This window comes from Orussus abietinus, unplaced genomic scaffold (assembly GCF_000612105.2).
Source record: "Orussus abietinus isolate OABI.00-Male unplaced genomic scaffold, Oabi_2.0 scaffold5, whole genome shotgun sequence".
Lineage (NCBI taxonomy): Eukaryota > Metazoa > Arthropoda > Insecta > Hymenoptera > Orussidae > Orussus > Orussus abietinus.
Genome location: NW_019394929.1, coordinates 1722694 through 1743680, shown reverse-complemented (window position 1 = coordinate 1743680; position 20987 = coordinate 1722694). Strand labels below are relative to the sequence as shown.

At 54.8% G+C, this 20987-nt stretch overlaps 1 protein-coding gene across 2 annotated transcripts in view; it reads left to right on the top strand.

The window, feature by feature from the left end:
- The first annotated feature begins 1139 nt into the window (after positions 1-1139).
- The window catches only part of LOC105701317 (collagen alpha chain CG42342), a 153269-nt gene continuing 133421 nt past the window's right edge, over positions 1140-20987 (top strand). For both annotated transcript variants that reach the window (XR_002762297.1, XM_012427971.2), the window contains exon 1: positions 1140-1364. Coding sequence is in view for 1 of the 2 variants with exons in the window: in XM_012427971.2 (XP_012283394.1) it covers positions 1202-1364 (163 nt within the window). In the remaining variant the exon portion in view is untranslated. The remainder of the gene's footprint in view (positions 1365-20987) is intronic.

The following is a 20987-nucleotide window of genomic DNA, read 5'->3' as shown; positions in this document are numbered from 1 at the left end:
GTCGAGGGTATTATTTTCCGAGGGAAAGCGGCGCACCGAGCGGGCTGGAAAAGTGCCTATCCTAGAGAGAGATGCAATAAACTCACCGTGACTGTCCTGCGCGTCGCCTCTACAGGTTCAAACTCGCGGAGGCCGCCATCTTGGTTTGGGACTCGGCGGCAGCGCGTCGGCGATCCCAAGGGCGAAATATCCCCTGAAAACGTAAACGAAAGCGACCCATCGGCGGGAAAAACGAGGGTTTTAAAGCCATCCCCGCTTATACAATCGCCCCCGCCCTCGGGCGGGATTAAAATCAGTGGTCGATCGATCTTAAAGTTCAACGGAAAGTCAAGATCGCGTGGATCGGTCGGTCGATCGCTCCCGCGGCGGCGCTGCGAAGAGGCTCGGCGGCTCGGCGAAGGCGACCGAGCGGCGACGGAGACGGCCGAAGCGACGAGCCCTCGCCGGCCGCGCGGCAGGCGCCCCACCACATCCAGTCTCGCAGCGAGCGTCACGCCGTGTGCTTCGAAGGTGTCTCGGGGGTCTGGTCTCTCGGCGCGATGCCACGCCGCCTCGCCGTCTAGCCCGTGCCGTTCCCTCCTGGCAGCCCTCCTGGTATCCAATCTATATTTCCGCTTCTTTAGCCCGTATCGAAGTCAGTGAACGTCGCGAACCGACTCGCGCCCGCCGGTCGCGGTGCGCGCCCCTAGCGGCGGCCGCCGGAACCTCCACTAGCGTTCAAACTGGTTCAAACCTCGACGATTTCCCCCGTTTTCGCGTAAGACCGCCCCTCGAAGAGAGGATTCGTCGAGAGAGGACCCCTTGCCCTGACTTCGCTGGCCCAGTGTTCCCGGTTCGCCGCGATGCCCTCGAGGTGAGGCCGCGAGTGAGTCGCGATGCCCGCGTCCTGGACGCCGCCCTGCAGCCTGTAGGGTCCTTGGCTAGCCGGCAGCTGTGAGCGAGGAGCGCGCCGGCCGTCGGTGGGTACCTCGGCCGCGTCTTCGCGTGCCCTCGGCAGGGGTCGGCCGCCCGCGCGATGCAGTCGGCGGGGGCGGGCTGGGCCCCCGGGGACGGGGGCAAGCCGGTGCCCGGCGAGTTCCGGGGGGCGCGGCCGGAACCCGCGGCCAGGGCCGCCCTCGGATGGGCCCTCTGCACCTTCTGCGTCGCCAGCCTCGTCGTCTCGGGGGTGCTCGCGTACCGGGGGGCCGCCCTAGAGGCCAGGATGGCGTCCCTCGAGGCCCGCTACCAGGAGAGGGCCGACCGGGACGACCTCGCCATCCAGAGGCTTCGCAAGGAGGTCCAACACCTCCTCGACGCCGCCCTCAAGGCCGACGAGCCGCGGAGGATCAAGAGGGACCTCGTCTCCGAGTGCAACTGCCCGCCAGGTTAGTGGTCACTTGTTGAGTTCTCATCCTTGCGAACATTCTTCAAACATCCCTGGAACCGGAACAGATTTTACCACATTTCATGTAACTTTATGAATAAACTGCACCTACCCTGCTACTTCATGTCCTGAAAAATCCGAAACAATTTCCCTGGATTTTTGGACATTTTTTTTTTTTTCTTTTTTCTTTTTATCACGATCCTTGAGATCGACCGGCGAAAAATTTTCATCCTGGGGGAGGGTGGAGAAAATGTTGGGATCTCCCGAGAATTCCGTGGAAATCCCGCGAAGTCTCGTACGTGGAACCTGGAGGTCGTCCTCCGGGAGGACCGTCAGGCCGAGCTAAGTGCCGCGGCGCGTTTTATTACCCGCGGGTACTATTTCGGTAGGCGGCAGCTGCCGGCTGCCGATTCCCCCATACAGCCCCGGATAGTGATTTCGCGTTAAACCGGGTCCTAGGAAGCGCGATGCACCGAGGATGCTCTCGCTGCGGCGCGAGGAGACATCTCGGTCGCCCTCAAAGTACCGACGCGATCGTCCTCGGATCGACGCGATTCCGCCTTTATCCACGTTCCCGATATATTATTTATGTCCGTGCGCAATCTTCGGGGGCACTTCCCCCGCGGTTTCCGGAAGGTAATGACACTCGCGGCGGATTTACTCGAGATGCCCCGCAAGGAAATGCACCCTGGCAGTGGGATTCATCTTATCATCGTATCCTTATTGAATCCCACGGGAAAGTCGAGATCACCTTCGATCTCGCGATCGAGGAAAGCTTTGGCAAAAAGTCGGAATAAATTGGGAAAAAACGGCGATCCCGGGCTCGGGAGAATTTCATCGAATTACCGTGTATGCTCGGCTATGCGCCGGGAATATTAAACCGGGGCACCTCCTTCCTGCGTTTCGTACACCGCGGGGTAACGCGCGTATTAGTGGCCCCGACGACGTTACATGAGCTACGGGACAAATTACCGGCATTACGATGTAGATTACAGTCCTCGGGCACCTCCTGGCGGTGCTACGAGAGGTGCACCGGACGTACCTCCTTGCGTATTTGCCGTATCGAGGCGCACTCGGGCCGACGTCGATAAAGGACTTGCCGCGATTCAAGTCTTCGGCGTCTTGGAACTTGGGGGGATTGCAGGAATTGGGAGACTATGTGTAATGGCAGAGTACGACGTTATGGCGACAATGTGACGAACTCGCTGGTGGATGCATTTTGGAGCTCCGTGCGAACTCTTAATGGTCGACGCGATCAAGGGGTGGTTTGGTTTTTTTTTTTTTTTTTTTTTTTTTTTTTTGTAGGGTTTATTTGCAAGTTATTTTCGGAAAGGGAGGTGTCCCTCGACCCGGTTGAGAGTTTCCCTTGGCTCGCGCCGCACGTGACGCGCCCTTAACCCTTGAGTCAACTCCCGGAGGGGCGCTTAAAGTGTTTCGTGTTTATCGCGACTCGGGATCCGCCGCGAGCGGGGTTTACGATTTTCGCCTCGCTGCCAATCGTCGACTCGAAACGACAACGGGGCCCTTTCTTCGGAGCCTTGGGCCCCATGGACACCATGGGACGCCCGGACGGAATGGAGATGCTATCGGGGAGTAGAGAAAAATTAAACGATAACGCGCCGGACTGCAAAGTGCATCCGTGCAGTCCGGGCATCCTTGATGCCGTGCATCCCTTAGGAAATGCAGGTGCGCCATGGTGACCGTGAAAAATTCGCCTACTCCTGGGAAGCGTCTCGGCAGATGATAGGGGAATTCTCCCGCGATAAGTTCCTAGAAATTGGCAGATACCCGCTAAGGAAGGAAGGAGGTTTCCTAGGGATTGGAGCGAGGTGGAAAACCCTCTCGTTACGAGCTCGGAGGGAAAGTTGGGAAAGAGCGAGAGGGACGCGCCACCGTCCTCGGCTCCTACTTTTCCCTTCCTCTCTTCATTTTTTTTTTCCTCCCCTTTCTCTGCCCCTCGCGACCTTTCCCTCCCGCGCGGGCTAAGGGCATGCTTTCCTTTATTGCTGTCTCCCGTGACGGGAAAATCGTGACATTTGGCGCCGTGGAAACGCGACGTGCCCAACGTGCCAACCTTGCGGAATCCAGCGACCCGACCCCGCCGTCGACGCGGGGGGTCTCCTCCAGGAGGGAGCCCAGAAGGGGTTACTTTTATCTCGGATCTCCTCTTTCTTTTTTTTTTTCCTCCGCGCCCCTTCCTTTCCCCTCGTTTCGTTATCCTTCCCGGGCGAATGATAAATCCACGCCCGGTGAAATTATATTTTTCTCAATTTTTTCCTTTCCCTCTCCCTCTCATTTTTTTTTTCTCTACGCAATTTTTCTCCCAGTTCTTTTCGCCGGGCGACTCGACACCTGGTGGAGTCCCTCCTTTTGGCGAACTCCTGGAGGCGGGGGCAAAGTCTGTCGCTAAAACATCCTCGCTAATTCCTCGCCGAAGGACGTCGGGTCGTCACGTGACTCACGGGGGTCCTTCCCCAGGATCGGGTCCTTCGCGAGGGTCTCCGTGAAAATTGGAGCCTCTCACGTTTCGGGCCACCTCCGTCTCGGCTCTTTACATCGCGGCCCTATCACGTCGTATTTCCTTACCGGAAGTACCTCGCCTAGGGGTGGCGACAGACCGGGCCCCAGGGGTGACGGCTTGTCCTCGGTCGACACTCGGGGGGGAAGCGCATCTCTCGAAACTTTGGCGAAGACGAAGTTGCGTCGGGCGTCAAACTCGATTTCGAATTTTCCTCCCGACACCTGGATGGCTGTCCTCGCGCTTTGCGATACGGTATCGGTTCCTCGAGAGTCTAGCTCGACGCGCCCCCGCGACTCCGCGAATTTTCGGAATTTCTAGAATTCTGGATTTCCCGACGCGTCGGCCAGTGGTAGGCGGTAAAGGTATCATTTGCTGCCTTTTCTCCCCTGGTAGGGAAAATCCCGGTCGGTCCGTCTGATCTTTTGGCGGTCGAGGACGGTCCCGGCGTGGAAGTCGAGGTCGACCTCGAGCCCGGCATTCGGCATTCGGGATGGCTCCTCTGAAAGGAATCCGAGGGCGCGCTCCGGCTCGGCGAGTCGTTGAATTTGCATGAATCGAGGTCTCTCTCCCTCCCTCTCTATCTCCCTATCGCTCTATCCCTCTCGGGCGCGACACGGTCTCGGGCTTTCGGCGTGCTTAAATGTCGCTTAATTAGTTCACGCAGCGAACGGTTCTCGGGGTTTCTCGTGTTCCCCCCCGTTACCCCTTGGCGGCGACTCGGTCGCGGTGACACGGCTTGGCGCGTGCAAGCTCGAGGTCAAAAGCTGTTTGCTCCCGACGTGCAAGTTCATCCCCGCCGCGCTGGGAATTTAATACTTTGCCGGCCTAGAGGGGGGGGAGCGGGAAGTCGGGCGCAAACGACCGCGTGTAATGAGCCGCATCCGAGGAAAACCGGCCGCGGGTTACGGAGGAGGCCAAGGAAGAGTTCCACGGGAGTTGCACGGGAGTTGCACGCGAATTACACGGGAGTTGCATCGCGAGTTACACGGGAGTTGCGCGCGAAATACCCGCCGGTTATCCGCTCGGCGACAAATATCCGCGACTCCGACGGATCTATTTTTTTTTTTCGCATCCGGTGATTTTTCGAGAAAAAAAGAAATATCCCCGAGTAGAGCAATAAATTGTTATCGCGATTGACCGGCCCGGTGGTTGGATGTTTAAAATGAACTTCGGGAATTCGGATTTTCCGTGCCGGGGGGATCGGGGTTAAACCCTCCGCGGCGGTAATTATTCCCCGCGTAATTGGGGAAATGTTTGACGATTATTTCCGCGGCCGCCGGGTGCAACGATAACGCGAGACAGCCGATCGAGCCGGATCGATCGAGCCCTTTGAGGGATACCGCCGAATTTTGGACGCATTCCGGCCGATCCGCGACGGGGCCGACGCGTGCCGCGACGTTTCGACCACCGAGACGCATCGCGCGGGGGTGTTTTTTCATCGACCGGGGTTGTGGTTAATTTATTACGGGAAGCGTGGAAATTGCGATCCGATATGCTTACCAGGCGCATCCTCGAGGTGCACTCGTACTTATTTCCTTTTTTTTTTTTTTTTAAGCGAGTTCACCCCCTCGTCGAATTATCCTTAGGGGTCGGAGCCGCGTCTTCGGACCAACTTGGACCGCAAAGCGCATTCCCAACTCCCTCGGAGTGCAAGTCCGGCGACCTGCACTCCCAGCTCGGTGCACTCGCGTAAACGTTTCGACATCCCTTTGGCCGGACGGATCCGCAGAAACGCTCGCGGCGGGCCGCGTGCAGGCGACAAGGGCTGGCCGGTACAGTGATTCCGGGCATGAATGCAACATTGGTAATTGCATCGGGGCCGAAAGGGTTGCTGGCCGGGGTTCAAAGCCGCTGCTAATCGCTCAACCACCGTGGTATCGACTTCGGCTTCCGGAACGGTCGACTCCTAGGCAAAATCCCGTCCCCCGGGTTATGTTGCGTTGGACACGCGGCCCGGAATTCCGCGTCAGGAGGTTCGATCGACCTGGAGGAACCCGAACGGAGGGGAGGAAAAATTTCCATTCACCTAGTAGGCCGGCTTTCAGCGGTCCCCGTGCACTTGGCGCGAGACGCTATCCGCCACCTGCGGCGCCTGTGACGGTGCATCGGTGCATCGGTGCATCACCGGTTGTTCCGTAGCGCCGGGTCACTCCGATCGGTTCTCCCGCTCGATTCGAGTAGATGCATTCGCTGGAGGCCTCGAATCGCCGGTTCACGGTCCGTCGCCTCTGTATGCATCGGGGGCATCGGGTGCATCCCTGGGACATAGAACACACGGCGGATGGCATGGTTGCACCTCGCGACGCGCGTAAACCGTACGCTATCGAGCCACTGCTCGTAATAATTGGCGTCGGGGCGCGTTCACGCGGAATTATGTCGCGATATGTACGAGGGCCGCGACGCGGAACCGCGGCCCGATTGATTATCCCCCGCTTCTTCCCGCTTTTTGCCGCTGTCTCCAATTTTTTTCTCTCGCTCTTTTTCCTCCTCTCATTTTTTTTTCTCTCATTTCTTTTTACACCCTTTTCCCCCATTTTTCCGTGCGGAGGAAAAAAAAGAAAACGAGGAATCGACCGAGCGCGGAACGACTCGCGGGTGTAATGGAAATAACGTCGCGTTGCAATTGCGAGGTATCGATACCGGTCTCTCTTCTCTCGTTTATATTTTCTATTTCACTCTTTTCGATCCCCCACGCTCGTTCGGTCGAAAGTCGAATGTCATTGGATACGGACGGGATTTTTGAAGAATCCGAGGGGCGGTTTCCGCTTACGGGCTCGCGAAATCCCGGGGACGAATTTATTTACGGACTATCGCGCTTCCGATTTTTTGAGACGTCAAATTAAATCATGTTTGGTTTTTAATTAAATCCATTTTCTTTTTTCTAGTACCCGCCGTTCAGTTTCCTTTAAATTACCCTTGGGTGGATCCTCGAGGACCTGACTCCGTGACGCGATATTTCCTCCTTAAGGCGCAGGCTGGGCCTAATTATTCGGGATTATCGGAGGGCTTTCGGGCTCGCTTAGGCCGAATCCGGGATAGAGAGCGTACGGAGCGTAATACGGAAGCGAATTCCCCGGGATGGAACCTGAACGAGCGGACGGTTCTTACCCCAGGGCTCGGAGGCTGCTCGATCGGAGATGAAATCGCTCCTCCTGGGATCGGATGGATCAGCTCACGAGGAATCCCTCAACTGGCTCCACTAGCTATACCAGCTATATTAGTTATATTCGCTATATTCGCTATATTCACTATATTCGTTAAATTCGCTAAATTCGCTAAATTCGCTATATTCGCTAAATTCGCTAAATTCGCTAAATTCACTACATTCGCTACATTCGCTATATTCGCTTAATTCGCTATATTCGATATATTCGTTCCACTCGCTGTATTTGTCGATCTCGATTTACTCGATTTACTCGCTTTACTCGCCCGACTGGCTCTACTCGCCTACTCGCTCGACTCGGTCGTAGCTTAGACGCGGTGACACTATCCCGGCGCCATGCAAGACCTTCTCCGTTGCCTTAGACACTTGGATCCAAATGACCGGGTATAAAAGTGTCGATGCAAGCCCAGCTCGTCCCTAACCGCTGCTCCGATTGCATGCCAGCCGAGTGAATAGCGTGTAATGACACAGGGCAAACATCGCCGTTACGTGCGCCGTTTCTGCTGCACTTATCCGCTGCACGAGCTGCATACGTGCGCTGCCCACGTGGTCGGTTATGGGGTATCCCTTTAAATTCGCGATTTCGATGTTTTTCCATTACTTTTTTTTTTTTTTTCCTATCTCACGCCCCGGACCCGGGGGTGTCCCTTTATCGGCCATTTTCGGGGCGCGGACAAACGCGGGAATAATTGATGAAAACGGCCCGGGGAGGGCCGGGAGGGCTCGAGGGCGCCGGTCAAAGTGTACTCCGAAGGGGTTTCAATTTTAACGGGGCTGGTTCGCGAGCCAAAATGGACATCGCAGTCCGCACCCCGGTGGATTGTCACTTCGAGACCGGTTACACCGCCTTCGGGGTGTTATTTTAGCCGGCGAGTCCCTTGGCGCGATTACGCCGGGTCCCCCGTCCTCGCCTCGTTTGCCCGGGATTTATCGCCGGTGCGAATTAGTAAATTCGCGTTTACGAGGTAAATTAAATTAGCTACCGGTCGCGTATATACCTATCCGGGTCCGCCTTTCGCGGGGCGACAAAAATGGTCCCCGAGGCGAGGGCTCTCCCCCAGGGGGAGGATGAGATAACTCATCCGCGTCGAGATCGATATCCGACGAGATGTCGCCGCTCGCGAAATCTCCTCCGGATAACCGGCCGATAAGCGCGAGATATAGATTAATCTCGCCGTCGTCCGGGCCGTCTCGTCGATCAATTAATCCTGGCGGTAAGTTGACAAGGGATTAACGTCCTACGGTTAATCAGCGTTAATCGGGGGGGCCCGATCGGTCATCGGTCGGCCCCGATGCGTCTAATCGGGAAGATCGGTCTAATCGGGCTCGATTGGCTCGATCGGGGCCGGATGCATCGAGTCCGTCGTCGCGGCCTGCGAGTCCTTTGATTTATCCCCGATACGTCTCCTCTCCTACGGGTGATGCCGGTGCACGCGGATGTGCCACGCAGCCGCACTTGCCCGCAGTCCGGTGCAATTGGGTGCAGTTAGGTGCAGTCCGAGAGTTGCGCCGATCGCGGCCTCTCGTTCCCTCTCGCTCCCACCGACCGGCATCGGCGTCGCCGACACGCCGGGCGTAATTGTCGGTACGCGCTTTGTAAGTTACCCGGGGCTCTTGCGTCCTATATATTCGTTGCCACGTTAATTATGGTGCAATTACTCCCGTAAACCCCCCCTACCTCCCCTTCCACCTGGCCCCCCGTAAGTGACTTTCCCGAGTCGGGCCCGGGGCACGCACCTCGCGTCGAGTCGTGTACCGTCGAATTTCTGTTAATGAAAAAGTACAAACTAGTGTTGTAAAAAAATTAAAAAAAAAAAATAAAAATATGTGGCATCATGTCTCGGATGAATTTCCAGATTTCTTGAATGCGTTACCTAGGTAGGAGGGACTCGTAACGGACCCCGGGACCAAGTGGGAAAATGAAATGCAACGATCGGCGAGTGCGCCGCGCGAAACTCCCAGCGCGACCGTAATTCCGGTTTATATCTCCCCTGGATTTATGGGCTCCCGCGCAGGACAACAAGCGGAAGTCGAAAATAAGGAGCTACTCTCTTTCGCCGTTAAATCCACCGGGGCGGCGGGACGGGATTTATCGCCCTCGCGAGCGAGCCCTCTCCTCCTCTCGGGGAAGGAAAGTTTCCGCGAGGACGGGCGCGACATCGCGACGGTGTAGGGAACCGGGAGGGACGATCTCTCCCTGCAAAGAGGAGAGTCTACTCTCTCGCGGGATATAACGACGGGGACCCCTCGCCGGGTCAGGAAGCGGGAAATAATTTTCGGCCAGGACCGGCGAGCTCGAAATAAGAAAAAAGATATATATATATATATATACGTATGTATGTATCTCGGCGTCGTCTCATTTTACGCCCTCCTCCGTCCGGCGAAACTGCATCCGCTGCATCGAAGCCGTTTTGTTATTTATCGCCCCGCCGTTCCCGGATTCTCTTTTTTTTTTTTCCTCTTTCGATATAATTTCTCCCCCGCCCTGCCGGCCAATTATCGGCCGCGACTCTCTTCTTCCCGGGGGAGAAATATATCGGCGATTTCTCTCGCTTCCTCGCGGTATTTTCCCTCCTCCCTCTCTCTCTTCCTTATATCGAATCCGCGCTTTTAGTCCGCCGCGGGAACGGAAACCGGCAGATTAACGCCCCCGATAAACGTCGCAATCGACGCCCAGTGAAAGAACCGGACCCGGTGTCTCTCTCTCTCTCTCTTATCGTTTGTCCCGATTTATCTGATGGAACTATTGTTGCACCGACCACGCCGACAACTGCCGATCTCACTCCTTACCCTTTTCTCGGCCGCGTGAACTTTTCCCACCGGGAATCGCTGGCGAGAGGGGGATGGAAAAGGTGGAGGGAAGAAAAAAAAGAGAAGAAACGGGGGAAAAGAGAAGGCGAAGATCCTTGTTCCCCCTCGACGGTTTTCAGGGCATTTATTGCGCGACCCGATGGACCCGATAGCCGGCCGATTTGCATGCGCATACCGCCGCTCGCCGTTCGATAAATCATTCATCGAGCAGCTTTGCTCGACACTTACGTTTTAACTCCATTATGCGCCGGGGAATTAAAGGCGCGTTTACACCCATTAAGCGCGATAATGACCCGGGCGCGCGCCTCGACGGTCCTGGGGGGGGTCGATTGTCTGCCGTGCTCGCGATTGATTTTTTTCTTTTTTTTTCCCCCCTTCTTTATGAAGATTTTTTGCCGACCTCTCAATTTACGCTCAAGGTAGACAATAAACCCGCGCGATACGCCGATTCGATTGCGGCCGTTTCGCAAGTTTCCCCCCTTAAAGAGCGACCAGTTGCTCCGCCTGATGCTTCGCGAGGCCCCTTCGTCTCTCTTATATCCCGCCTGGATAAATATATCCTAATGAAATCTCGATCCGGCCCAGTTAAGCCGCTCGTTAAAACCGAATTCAATCGGCATTATCCGCGCGCGCGGTCATCAATAGTCATCGCGGTGGAGGCTCTTCCCGTTGCGGAAAGGCCGGACCGCTCCCGGGGGCCTCCTCGATGGTGGAGGCGCGCGGAGTCGCTGCAAGCCGCCGACACAATGGCGGTCGCGATCCGGCACAAAAGATGTCCCCGATGGATCAAGGGAGGAGTAAAACGACGGGATCGCGACGCCGTTAGGCGCTTCGTTTGCATAAGTTAATTTTATCGCCGACCAACCCTCGGGACGATTCGACCGGCTGCAACCCTTTCGCGAGGAGATTACGTCGCCGTAAAGGAGACCGACGGAGACCTCGGGAGAAGTCCGCCACCTCGCGTCGATTTTCCTCCGGAAAATCCCGAAATTGGAGTCTTACATCCTAAATTTCCGGATTTAAGATTAAGTATACGGAAAGCCGACTCCGAGGGTGCCTCGAGTAATTCATTAGTACGTTTCAGCATTTTTTTTTTTTTCAACGGAGTTAGAGCGCCGATCCTGGACTCCGAATCTTCGAGTACGGGGCATAGGGGGCGGAAAATCGTCACGGGGAAATTAATCTATCCACCTTATAGGGAGAGGGGAGGAGACTCTCGGGGGAGTTCTCGGGGTAATCGGCGGCAATCTCTCCCAGAGGGGGACTGGTCCATTTGCGCGGATTGCCGGTGCAACCGATGTCTCACCGGGTAAAGAAATCTCGATCAGCGCGCGGACTCGCTCTAGGCGGCGATCGCTTCTTGCGCGTTTCCGCGGGTTTTTGCCCGGCGCGGAATCGCTGGCTCGGCGCTCGCGGAAACCCCGGGTCAGCATGGACCCGGGCCGAAACTTGCGTGGAAATTCATTGACTCGACCTCGGGAGCGTTAATCACTCCGCTTCGAGTCTCGAAAGCCGCGGCTCCCCCGGGCCCCTCTTCGACCCGGAAGGCGCTAATGTAATAAGCCCCCCCGAACTCCCCTGAATTTTCCAGGGTGACCCAGATGCGAAGCCCGAACTCTCGGCGAGAGCCCCCTGGGTGCCCCTAAGTACCCTGACCCGAGTTTCCACCCCTAACTCCCTCGGGGTAACCCGGCGGACTTATTGTCGCTACGCGGCACATTCGCTCCTGTTCTCCTTTCGATTCAATCGAATTACCCCATAGGGGGAAGCAAAGCTCCGATTATTGACACTGGGTCGGAGGACTCCCTTCGAAAATATTCTAAAACTCGTATAAACGGCGGATTTGCACCAGAAGTACAGGATTTAAGGTCGGATTTAACGGAGGCTACGTCGAGGCTCTAACGAGAAACGTGAACTTCGAGGGTCGCGGTTGAGGAAGTGAGACTTTTTTTTTTTTCGGTCGGCGGGATGATCAAAGGAATATCCGATTTAGGGGTTGGAGGGAGATCGATAATTTCGACTCGGGTTGTCGATTAATGGGTGGTTTCGTCTACGGAACGGGGTTTACGGCGCGGGTTACCCGCGACTCGTTGTCGCAGGGGTCGGGCGCTGATTGTCGCGGCGCGGCCGCATTTATTATACATGCGGGAGCCGCGGAGAATGCGACCCGAATTCCGGGTCGACGGCGACCTCGTACCCACGGTGCATCCTGCACATCCGGGATGCACCGACTGACGTGCCCCCGGAACTGACTGCGGAAACATAACGCGCCCGGTCGTACCCGGTGGCGTTTCGACTCGCGTTAATCCAGCCTCCTCGATCTCCCGCGGAAACGGCACGCACTCGCCCCGCCGCGGAAACGCGTTTCCTTGCGCCAGGCCGCCCCGTAAATCACGCGAGTGCATAGGAGGGGCCCGAGCTATGCACTCTTAATGCACTAGCGATGCACTCGCGGAACATCCCGGTGGGCGGAAGAATGGCGAGATCGCTCTAACGAGCCCCATGGTCCGCCTAACTAGTAAAGTCCCATGGACGGGATGCAGCGCGGGATGCAACGCGGGATGCATTATCCCGCCAGGTACACCTGTACCTACCCGTATGCCCCTGATTACCTGTACTCCCTGATTAGCGATAACGCCCCGCCAGAACCCTCGACACGGCGTAAACGCGAGAAAGCGATGAGCCCCGATCCGCACTTAGGAAGTGCATGTGCAACTCGATTTGCATCTGCATCGTGGAGGTACTTCTGGAGAGGGGGGCTGCCAATCCAGGGGGGGAATACGCATCGTTATCCAGGAGATAGAGAGATGTTATCTTCCCGTATCACGGGAGGAGGGGTGCAATTTTCCTTGCAATTCCAGGAGGATCATATCTGTCGCCGGTACCCGGTATCAATCGTAATCGGCTTCGGTATCGATTGGAAATTTCGTCGATTGGAAGAGGACGGGGAATAAGAAAAAAAAAAGAAAAAAGTTGGAAAAATCTCGCGATTCCGAGTGGAGCGCTTTAGAGATCTCGGGGGCCGGGGAACGAAGCTGCTATCGGTCGCTAGACCGTTGTTATCACGGGATCGCAGGGTCCCAGGATTCCTCCTGGTGGAGGGACTGGAATAAATCGCTAATTCGAGGCCCCTTCCTTTCCCCTCCCTTTTGCGTTATCGATTCGCTAGGTATGCCCGGATGTAAGAGGACGATAAGGAGGGTGGGAAGCTGGAATAATTGATGATCGAACTGTGGAGGGTCCGAGGGCCTTCCTCGGGATCCGATGAGACAGAGAGCCGGAGAGTCCTTTTCCAAGTTTCCTAGATTATATGCACTCCGCTTCCCGGCCCCATCGATCCCGATGATCGATATCGATCCGCCGATCGGTTCTCCCTCCTCGAAATAATCGTTATCAATTATTTTCATTGAATTTCCTGGGGGCGAAAACTTGCCGACTCGCTTCTATATCCCGCGTTTCTAGGGGATGCTCTCGCAAAGCGCCACCCTGTAAATCACTCGACCTGGGTAACCCTTATGGGGGGTCCTGGGCCACCAGGGTGCATCTCCTCGCCTGGCCGAAAGACGTCGTAACTTCGTTTGTCGCGGAGAAAAGCGCAGTTCACGGTGCATAATGCCCCGGGGCTCTTTTCCCGACCACGTGTCGCCGTTAAATCACTTTCCGGATGCGGAGCTTACGTTTTCGCGAGGCCGAATCCTTTCGCCCCTTTCGCTCTGGAGGATCCGACTGGGAGGAACGATTTTAAGGTCCTGTCGACTCCGACAACGACTTCCGGTCTGGCCATCGGGTCTCGCCTGTCGTTCTTGAAAACGTCGGCGTTCGCCACCGAGAATGCGCTTTCCGCTCGTTAGTGCTTCCGAGAGCTTGCATAAATTATAACCCTCCCCGTGGGACGAGCGGGGCTTCGTTAGTCGTCCTCGAATGTGCCGACGACTTCGCCTTGTTAACACACGAATCATTTATCACCGCGACTATTCGAGTCCTCCCACCTCCCCGAGTCGAACGTCGGCCGAGCACTTTGAGGTCCTTTTTCCGCGTCCGGTTGGATTTCCCTCCGTTTTTCTTCTCAACCACGACTTATTTATATCCGGCCCTCGCCTTAGGAATCTCGTTGAAAAACACCCGTGGTGTAGAAAACAAACAAAAAAATGCCAGAAATTTCAGATTTATTATTTCGGTGTCCTGGGATCATTCTTCATCCTCCGGTCGAGCGTCGCGTCGAATGTTTTGCGCTAAACTTTCCTCCTGTTCTTATTGTTTCCTTCTTTTTTTTACCATCATTTATTTATCCTCGGAGCTTTTCTTTCTTCGTGATGCAAGGGATTTCGGCAACGCGGAATTATTTCCGGTGATCCCGACGACAGTTTCGATTACTGGTGGATCGTACCTCAAGAGGCGGTGATACCGTAATCGCCGGCGATGAATCCATCGTCGGCCGACTAATGACGCCTGTCATTCACTGGCCGAGGCCTCGCACCGCGTTTTAGTGCCGGCGCGGAACACCCGCGCGTGTTTATCCCATCAGGGCCCGTGATCGCATAATCCACGAGGATCCAATCCGCGATCGTTTCGCGTAACCGACGTCCGCCGCTCGTTATCGGCGTCTGCGCCGTCACCGTGGGCGGGAGTGCTCGACATTGACGTTAATTTTAAAAAATAAAGGAAACATTCATCAAGCTGACATCACGTATGAGCATAAATCCGCGCCGTCTGTATATTCGAGATTTACGCTGAATTTTTTTTTTTTTTTTTTCTTATTGAGGAATCGAGAAATCTCGCGAACGTCCGAGAGAAGCTGCGGAGGAGGATGTATAGATCCTTGATTAGGATTATATTTTTCTTTGTCAATGAATTTTTCCTTGTGATTTTATTTCGATAGAGGCAAGTGATAGGATGAACGTAGGTGCGGATACACGCGTGTAGGGGTAGCGGATTAAAGTACGGCCGAAAAACACGGTTTTCCACTTAAGTTAATGCCACGCCGGAGTTTCGGGCTCCGTGAAAGTCGGCCGATTGACTTTTCGGATTAGGTCGGGAGTTAGGCCCGAATTAGTCCGGGAATTAATGTCGGGATTAGTTGACGGGAGTCTGCGCCGTCGACGGGTCCCACGAGCGTCGCGAGCGTCGCCGGGGAGGGACGCTAAAATGGAGAAAAAGGGAAAAGGGAGCCGGACATTCCGCATCCCGATTACGTCCTGGGTCTGAGGCCGCGTCGGAGGGCTGATAAGACGGGAGATGATTCGAGGCCTTTCCGCCCCCGAAAATCGACGCGGACTGACCGCGCATAAATTAGGGGAGGCCTCTTCAGAGGGGGATGCTACGAGAGGACACCCCTTTGGCGCACCACTCGGTCCCTCACCGGAGTATATATTCCCCTTTAATGTATGTATTGTCAGGCGCGTCGTTAGGACGCGAGGGGTTATCAAGGGGTTAAGGAGTCGGCGGAATCGAGCTCGAATCGGGGCGGACTCGTACCTCGCGATCGCTTATTGCGCGCCAATCGAGAGGAGGTTCACGATTTTTTTTTTCTTCTATTTTTCATCTTTATTTTTTCACGAACCCCCTTGGACCCCCCACCCGACCGGTCGAACCACTCGGGGTATATCAAAGAGCGATTTATCTCCGTATAATTTCCTCGGTGCCTCGAAAAGGCGGGATAAAACGTGGAAAAAGAAATATATATCCGTGGCTACACGATTTTCACATCTACGAGCCGGAAAAGGTCCACCGGGCGGGATCCATTACGAGGACGCTGAAAGTCGAAGAGCGAACCAAAATTCCTCCCGGAAAAATGATCGCGCTCGGTGAAACGGGGACCGCTTTTCCATTTTCTGTACTTTTCTTTTTTTCGTTGCCCCCCCCTTTTCTTGGATTTTCAGCCGAGCGTTCGACGCGCGGAAAATCTCGAGGGGCGCTTTTCCCCATCTCTCTCCGGAGAGCCGAATTCTCGCCTCGAACCGGTAGGGGCTTATTTCGAGTCTGTAAGCGCGCCCGAAAATGAGAGTTCGAAGGGTCGAGGGCTACGATCGGCCCCTCTAAAGGCCGATATTTCCCCTAAATGGGCGCATTATCTGCGGCCCCGGCTCAGCCTTCTTTTAACCTGGGATTACACTTAATAGAGTTCTCAGGGGATGCGCCGAGGGTCCTTAAATTCCAATCTTTGGCCGCAAACGTCGGAGGCGTCGATGCTCCCCCCGCTCGGTCGACGCCTCGATTGGGCCCTGGCCGATCCGGAATTTCGAGCCGAGTAACTCGGGAAAGAGAAGAAATCGGGATATCGCCTCCTCGGCAGGAAGTATAGCCCCGGAAAGTGGGTCGAGCAAAATTTTACCCGGTCTCGATTCGGGTCAAGGCGGTGTCGAGGAGGGAGAGGGACATCTCCAGGGATCTTTTCTCACGGGGCGATTCGATTCTCTGTCTGGAGCTGCCACGGCTATTCGAGGATAAATCTCGGGATCCTCGAGACTTTCGCACAAAAACCGGGAATCCGGCTTGATTTCCACTCGGCTGATTATTCTGAAGAAACGGGGCCGGCGTGAAAATGTGCCACGACGCGGGGTTGATTCGCTATATTTTTCTCTCTTTTTTTATTTCGGAGTAATATGACGACGAAATTCTGCATATCATTTCATCGCGACTTTTCCACCGGAAATTGTTCCGTCGGGGTTTTCGTGAATTGTTCTCTAGATTCTAATTTTTTTTTTTTTACAAAAACCGGGAAACGGGGTTGATTTCCACTCGGATGACTATTCTGAAGAAACGAGGCGGCTTGAAAATGTGTCACGACGCGGGCACGCTGTTTCTTCTTTTTTTTTTTTTCGAGTGATAAAACGACCTCGCGTGTTATCAGACGAAATTCTGCATATCGTATTATCGCGACTTTTCCTCTCTTCCGCCCCTTCGAGTGTCGTCCCTCGAGGTGAGCGACGTAGGCGTAAATCAACCCCTTATCGCGGGGTTGCACCGCGAAACAAAAATTCCAACTTTCGGCTGTAGAATCTCTCTCTCTCTCTCGCTTTTCTTATATCCTCTTTCCCCCGGTTTTCCCGTCTTCCCTCGGAAGTGAGGCAGGAACCTGACACGTGGCGCATTAAAAGTTTGCGCATTAGAATCTTGCGCGGGCCGCGCCGTTCTTTGTCTCCGGGCGATCAATCTCTCGGTCTCCGGTGATATAGGGGAAAAGTTTTCCCGAAGAAATACGTAAACAGTTCGCTCGCCTGGACGGAATGGCGCGAGGACGCGGAACTCCCTTGGAAATGGGGAATTTCGATGATCCCGACGGCGAGCTTCCTTCGAAAACCCCGTTTTATCGTCAATCTTCGCTGCATTGCTTAACAATTTATCGAGGTAAAAGTATTTCCATTAAAGGAAAAGCACTCCCATGGCGCGTCGCTGACCCGCCTCTCGATACCTCGTGCGAGATCATTTTTCACCGATCTCTGGATTTCCGACCGAGGTCCAGGATTTCGAGAAATCGTCCGATCGAGTCGATGCCCTTTTCCTGCGATCCTTAAGGACCTCTGCACCCGAGGACGATGATTTATTCGGCAATGAATAATTTTATTCTGCGGGCGCGCCGCGCCCCCCATTTTTTCTTTTCTTTTTTTTCCACGGGGAGAGGCCTCTCTTAATTATCCCCGGTAAGCGAATCCACGGGGTCACAAATTGATCCTACGGCAAAACATATCCCGGCGAGATTTACGAGCCCCGATAGTATTTATCGGCCACTAATGTCGCGATTAATCTCGCCCGGAAGAAATTTCGCCCCTGGACGGCCGGCTCGAAAAATCACATAAACGGACTTACGGGGTCATCCCATCTCCTCTGTAAGATGCACCCCCTTTGAAACACCCCCCCGAGTCCCTCTCTGTCCCCTCTTCCCAACGTTTCCTCTAATTTCCTCGGGATTGAAAATTGAATTCCCTTCGGGTGATTTCCCGATCTCTCGTTTTACGCTCGGACCCTGAAGACGCTGATCCGAAAGCTCCTCGACGCGGATCTTCCTTTCCAGCTCTTCGGCTTAAATTTCGCCGACTTTCCGAGTGGCCTCCCGTCGGAAGCTCTCGTCCTTAACGTCTCGTCCTTATCCTCCCATCCTTCCCTTCTTTCGACCCGGCCATCCCGTCTCGTCTCGTCCTTCCTCCGGGGTGTGGCGAGTCCAGACGAGATCGCGCCTTCCGACAAAAATCCGGATTGGAAATTCCGATCGGTCCCGATCTAAGCCGAGCCTTTGATCGGTTCGTTACACGGCCGATCGGCCGTGTAATAAGTCCGCCAGCCGAGAAGTCGAAATTGGTTTCCCAAGAGGCGCCTTTAAGCGCGAGAGCGCGCCATTTCATTCCAATTCGCGAGAAGGCGGAATCCGCCCGCGTTTCCTCCCTTTCTCGCATATTGCCCTCTTCCTCTCGCACGCTTTCCTCCTCCTTCGCTCTCCCTCTTCTTTCCCGCCGTTAATTTGTTCGAGCTGCTCGCTTTTTAGACGTCTTCTCGAAACCGTTTAGTCGTTTCCTGCCTCGTTGAGTCTTTTTCCCGGTCATCTCCGCGGAATCGCGTTACTCCACGAAATGCCGCTTCCGATTGGACGTTCACTTCCGGTCCGAGCATTCAGCAGGAAACTCGCGGATGCCTCGGTAATGGACCGCGGATCCATTCGGAGTAGCGATTTTCCGCAATTTTTGCCTCGCCGATGGATGTTCCAGGAGAAGCCGGAGGATATCCTACTTTTTTTTCCGTTTTACATCCCCCTGGTTGTTTGCTCTCCCCCTTTTTCCTTTTCTCTTTCCGCCCGCGAATGCGCCTCCCGTGTTGCCAAAGGGCATGGACAAAGGGGCACAAAGAGGTCGGGATTGTGGCGTTGTTCGGGGAACAATTTAATTAGCCGTCTTGCGGAGTGGCGTAACCAGTCGACGGTCGCGGAACTCGGCTTCTCTGGAAAAATCGCCGAAAGGCGACCGAGGGGGAAACGCGATTTCCGGGGTGCGAAAAAGGTCCCTCCTACTCGGGATCCACCCGGAAAAAAAAAACGACACCCTCCCAACAAAGGACAACTTTCATAATAAAGTGTCACTTACTACGGTAACTGCTGCACCGACCGAAAAAAAAAAAGAAATGTTTCAAGAATACAGCGACGACGAATAACATTTTGCATCGCCTCCGGAAAGTAAAAGTTATTATCCCGCGATGGCATTTCCATCAAAATATTTCTTCTGCGCATTTTCATGCGTCACGCGCGAGAAGGTCGATGTCGAATTTTCTGACACCCACTGCGAATGTGATTTTCCTCCGGGACGTTCTCGCCACTCGGCGCAATTTAACGATTTAACGAGTTAGTACCTAATTACCTGAAGAGGAAAAATAGGCCGGGTAAAATGGAGGGTGCCGCCGGTATGCAAATTGCGACCGATGGATAAGCCCTGGCCTAGCGATCCCACGAGGCTGGTCCACGCGTTCGATCGCGCGTGTCGAGGGATCTAATTCGATCGTCGAACGGGACGAATGGAAATCAAAGCGGTCGAGGCTGCGGTCCGGGTTTGTTTAGGACCGAGGACGAGGTCCGCCACCTCGTTAGGAGGGATGCTGCGAAGCATGGACCCTAAATCAGGAGACGCCCTCTTGGCGGGACATCCGTGACACGTCCCGATCCTCTGCCTCTATTTTCTGCCCAACTCGAGGGACTTTCAAAAGATTCCCCATAGAATCCAAGGACCCCAATGGATCACCCCGTTATAATTTTTAATCCTTCCGAAATTAATTTTTTCTGACCCTTCGGGGACGCAGCCCTTTCGACGTATGGGCGAAATTCCTCGGGGCGGGCAAGCAATATTCGACCAAACGTCGCCATGGGGTTCTATCGAGGTAAAGGGTTAATCTATTTTTCCGCACTTTGTTACGCGCTCTTATCATCGACTGGGTGAAGTCGATTGACGATTATCGAAGCGTCATCTGAAGATGACGAGGTCGTACCCACGGAAGATCGAAAAATCGTCACACGTGGGCCATGTGTAGGCACTTGGTGACGTATCATAGATACGGAATGGCCGTGTGGGAGCTCGATTACCGTGTGGGACCCGCGGGGTCCGTCCACGCCCATATTCAAATTAACCCAGCGGCCCATTCGGACCACTGTGCCGACCACCGTCGATCGGGGATAGCTTCTCGACCTCGAACGAGCCGTCGACTGTTTTCTCGTTTAACGGACCGAGGCACGATCGGCCTGGTGTGCGTCATCCACGAGCAAGTCTCGTATCGCTCGCCCTTACCTATGCGTAGCCTACGCACACCCGGGTGACTAGCTTCGGGTCGCACGACTGCCCGGTAATTGGTCATTGTTTTGTAATGGAGCCGCGATAAAGTTCCTCCGGTTACGCGATGCGTGCCTAGGGCCGATAAGCCCGCTATCGCCGGCTGGGACGATTGACGAAATCGTAATCTTACAATTAGAACCCTGCCTCCTCTTACTAGGTCTTGAACCAACATTTCGCCCCTTTGAAATGTATCTTTAAACGCTACCGCAGAATTGTCATAATAATTCGAGGAATTAATTATTTCACTGAAATAAACGGGGAATTAATCGAACGCGACGTTTCCTCGGGGTTCCGACGATTTATGCGAGGTGGGCTTGGGGGCAAATAATTATCCTTCGAATTATTATCCATTGTAATATTTTTCTAATATTTCTGAGGTTAGGTGAGTTTTGTTATTTCGGCGTTTCGGGGTGCCCGGTCGGGCCTTGCTCGATTTCCCTCATCGCCGGGGACTTAACAAAGTGCCCCTCGAGGCTCGCCCCGTTTGTTCAAGACATCCGGGGTTGATTTTCCACCCCGCCGAGACCCGGGGATGAACTGTCGCGTCGGTTTACGGGGGATAAACGTTTACTCGCGACGCTTTCCGCCCCATTGCCGGCGATACTCGGACGTTGTTTGACTTGGGCTTCGATCGGGCCAGGGGGTGGACTCCCCCTAACGTTATCGGGGTAGCGGGGGCGATACGAAATGAATGTACTCGTTATCCAGTGCTCTCCTCTCCGGTCTTCTCGAATAACGAACCTCGTCTCTGGTCGATCGATCGATCGATCCTCCGGGAGGAGGATCTCTCGAGGACCGGCAATAATCGCCGGATTCTCCCCATCC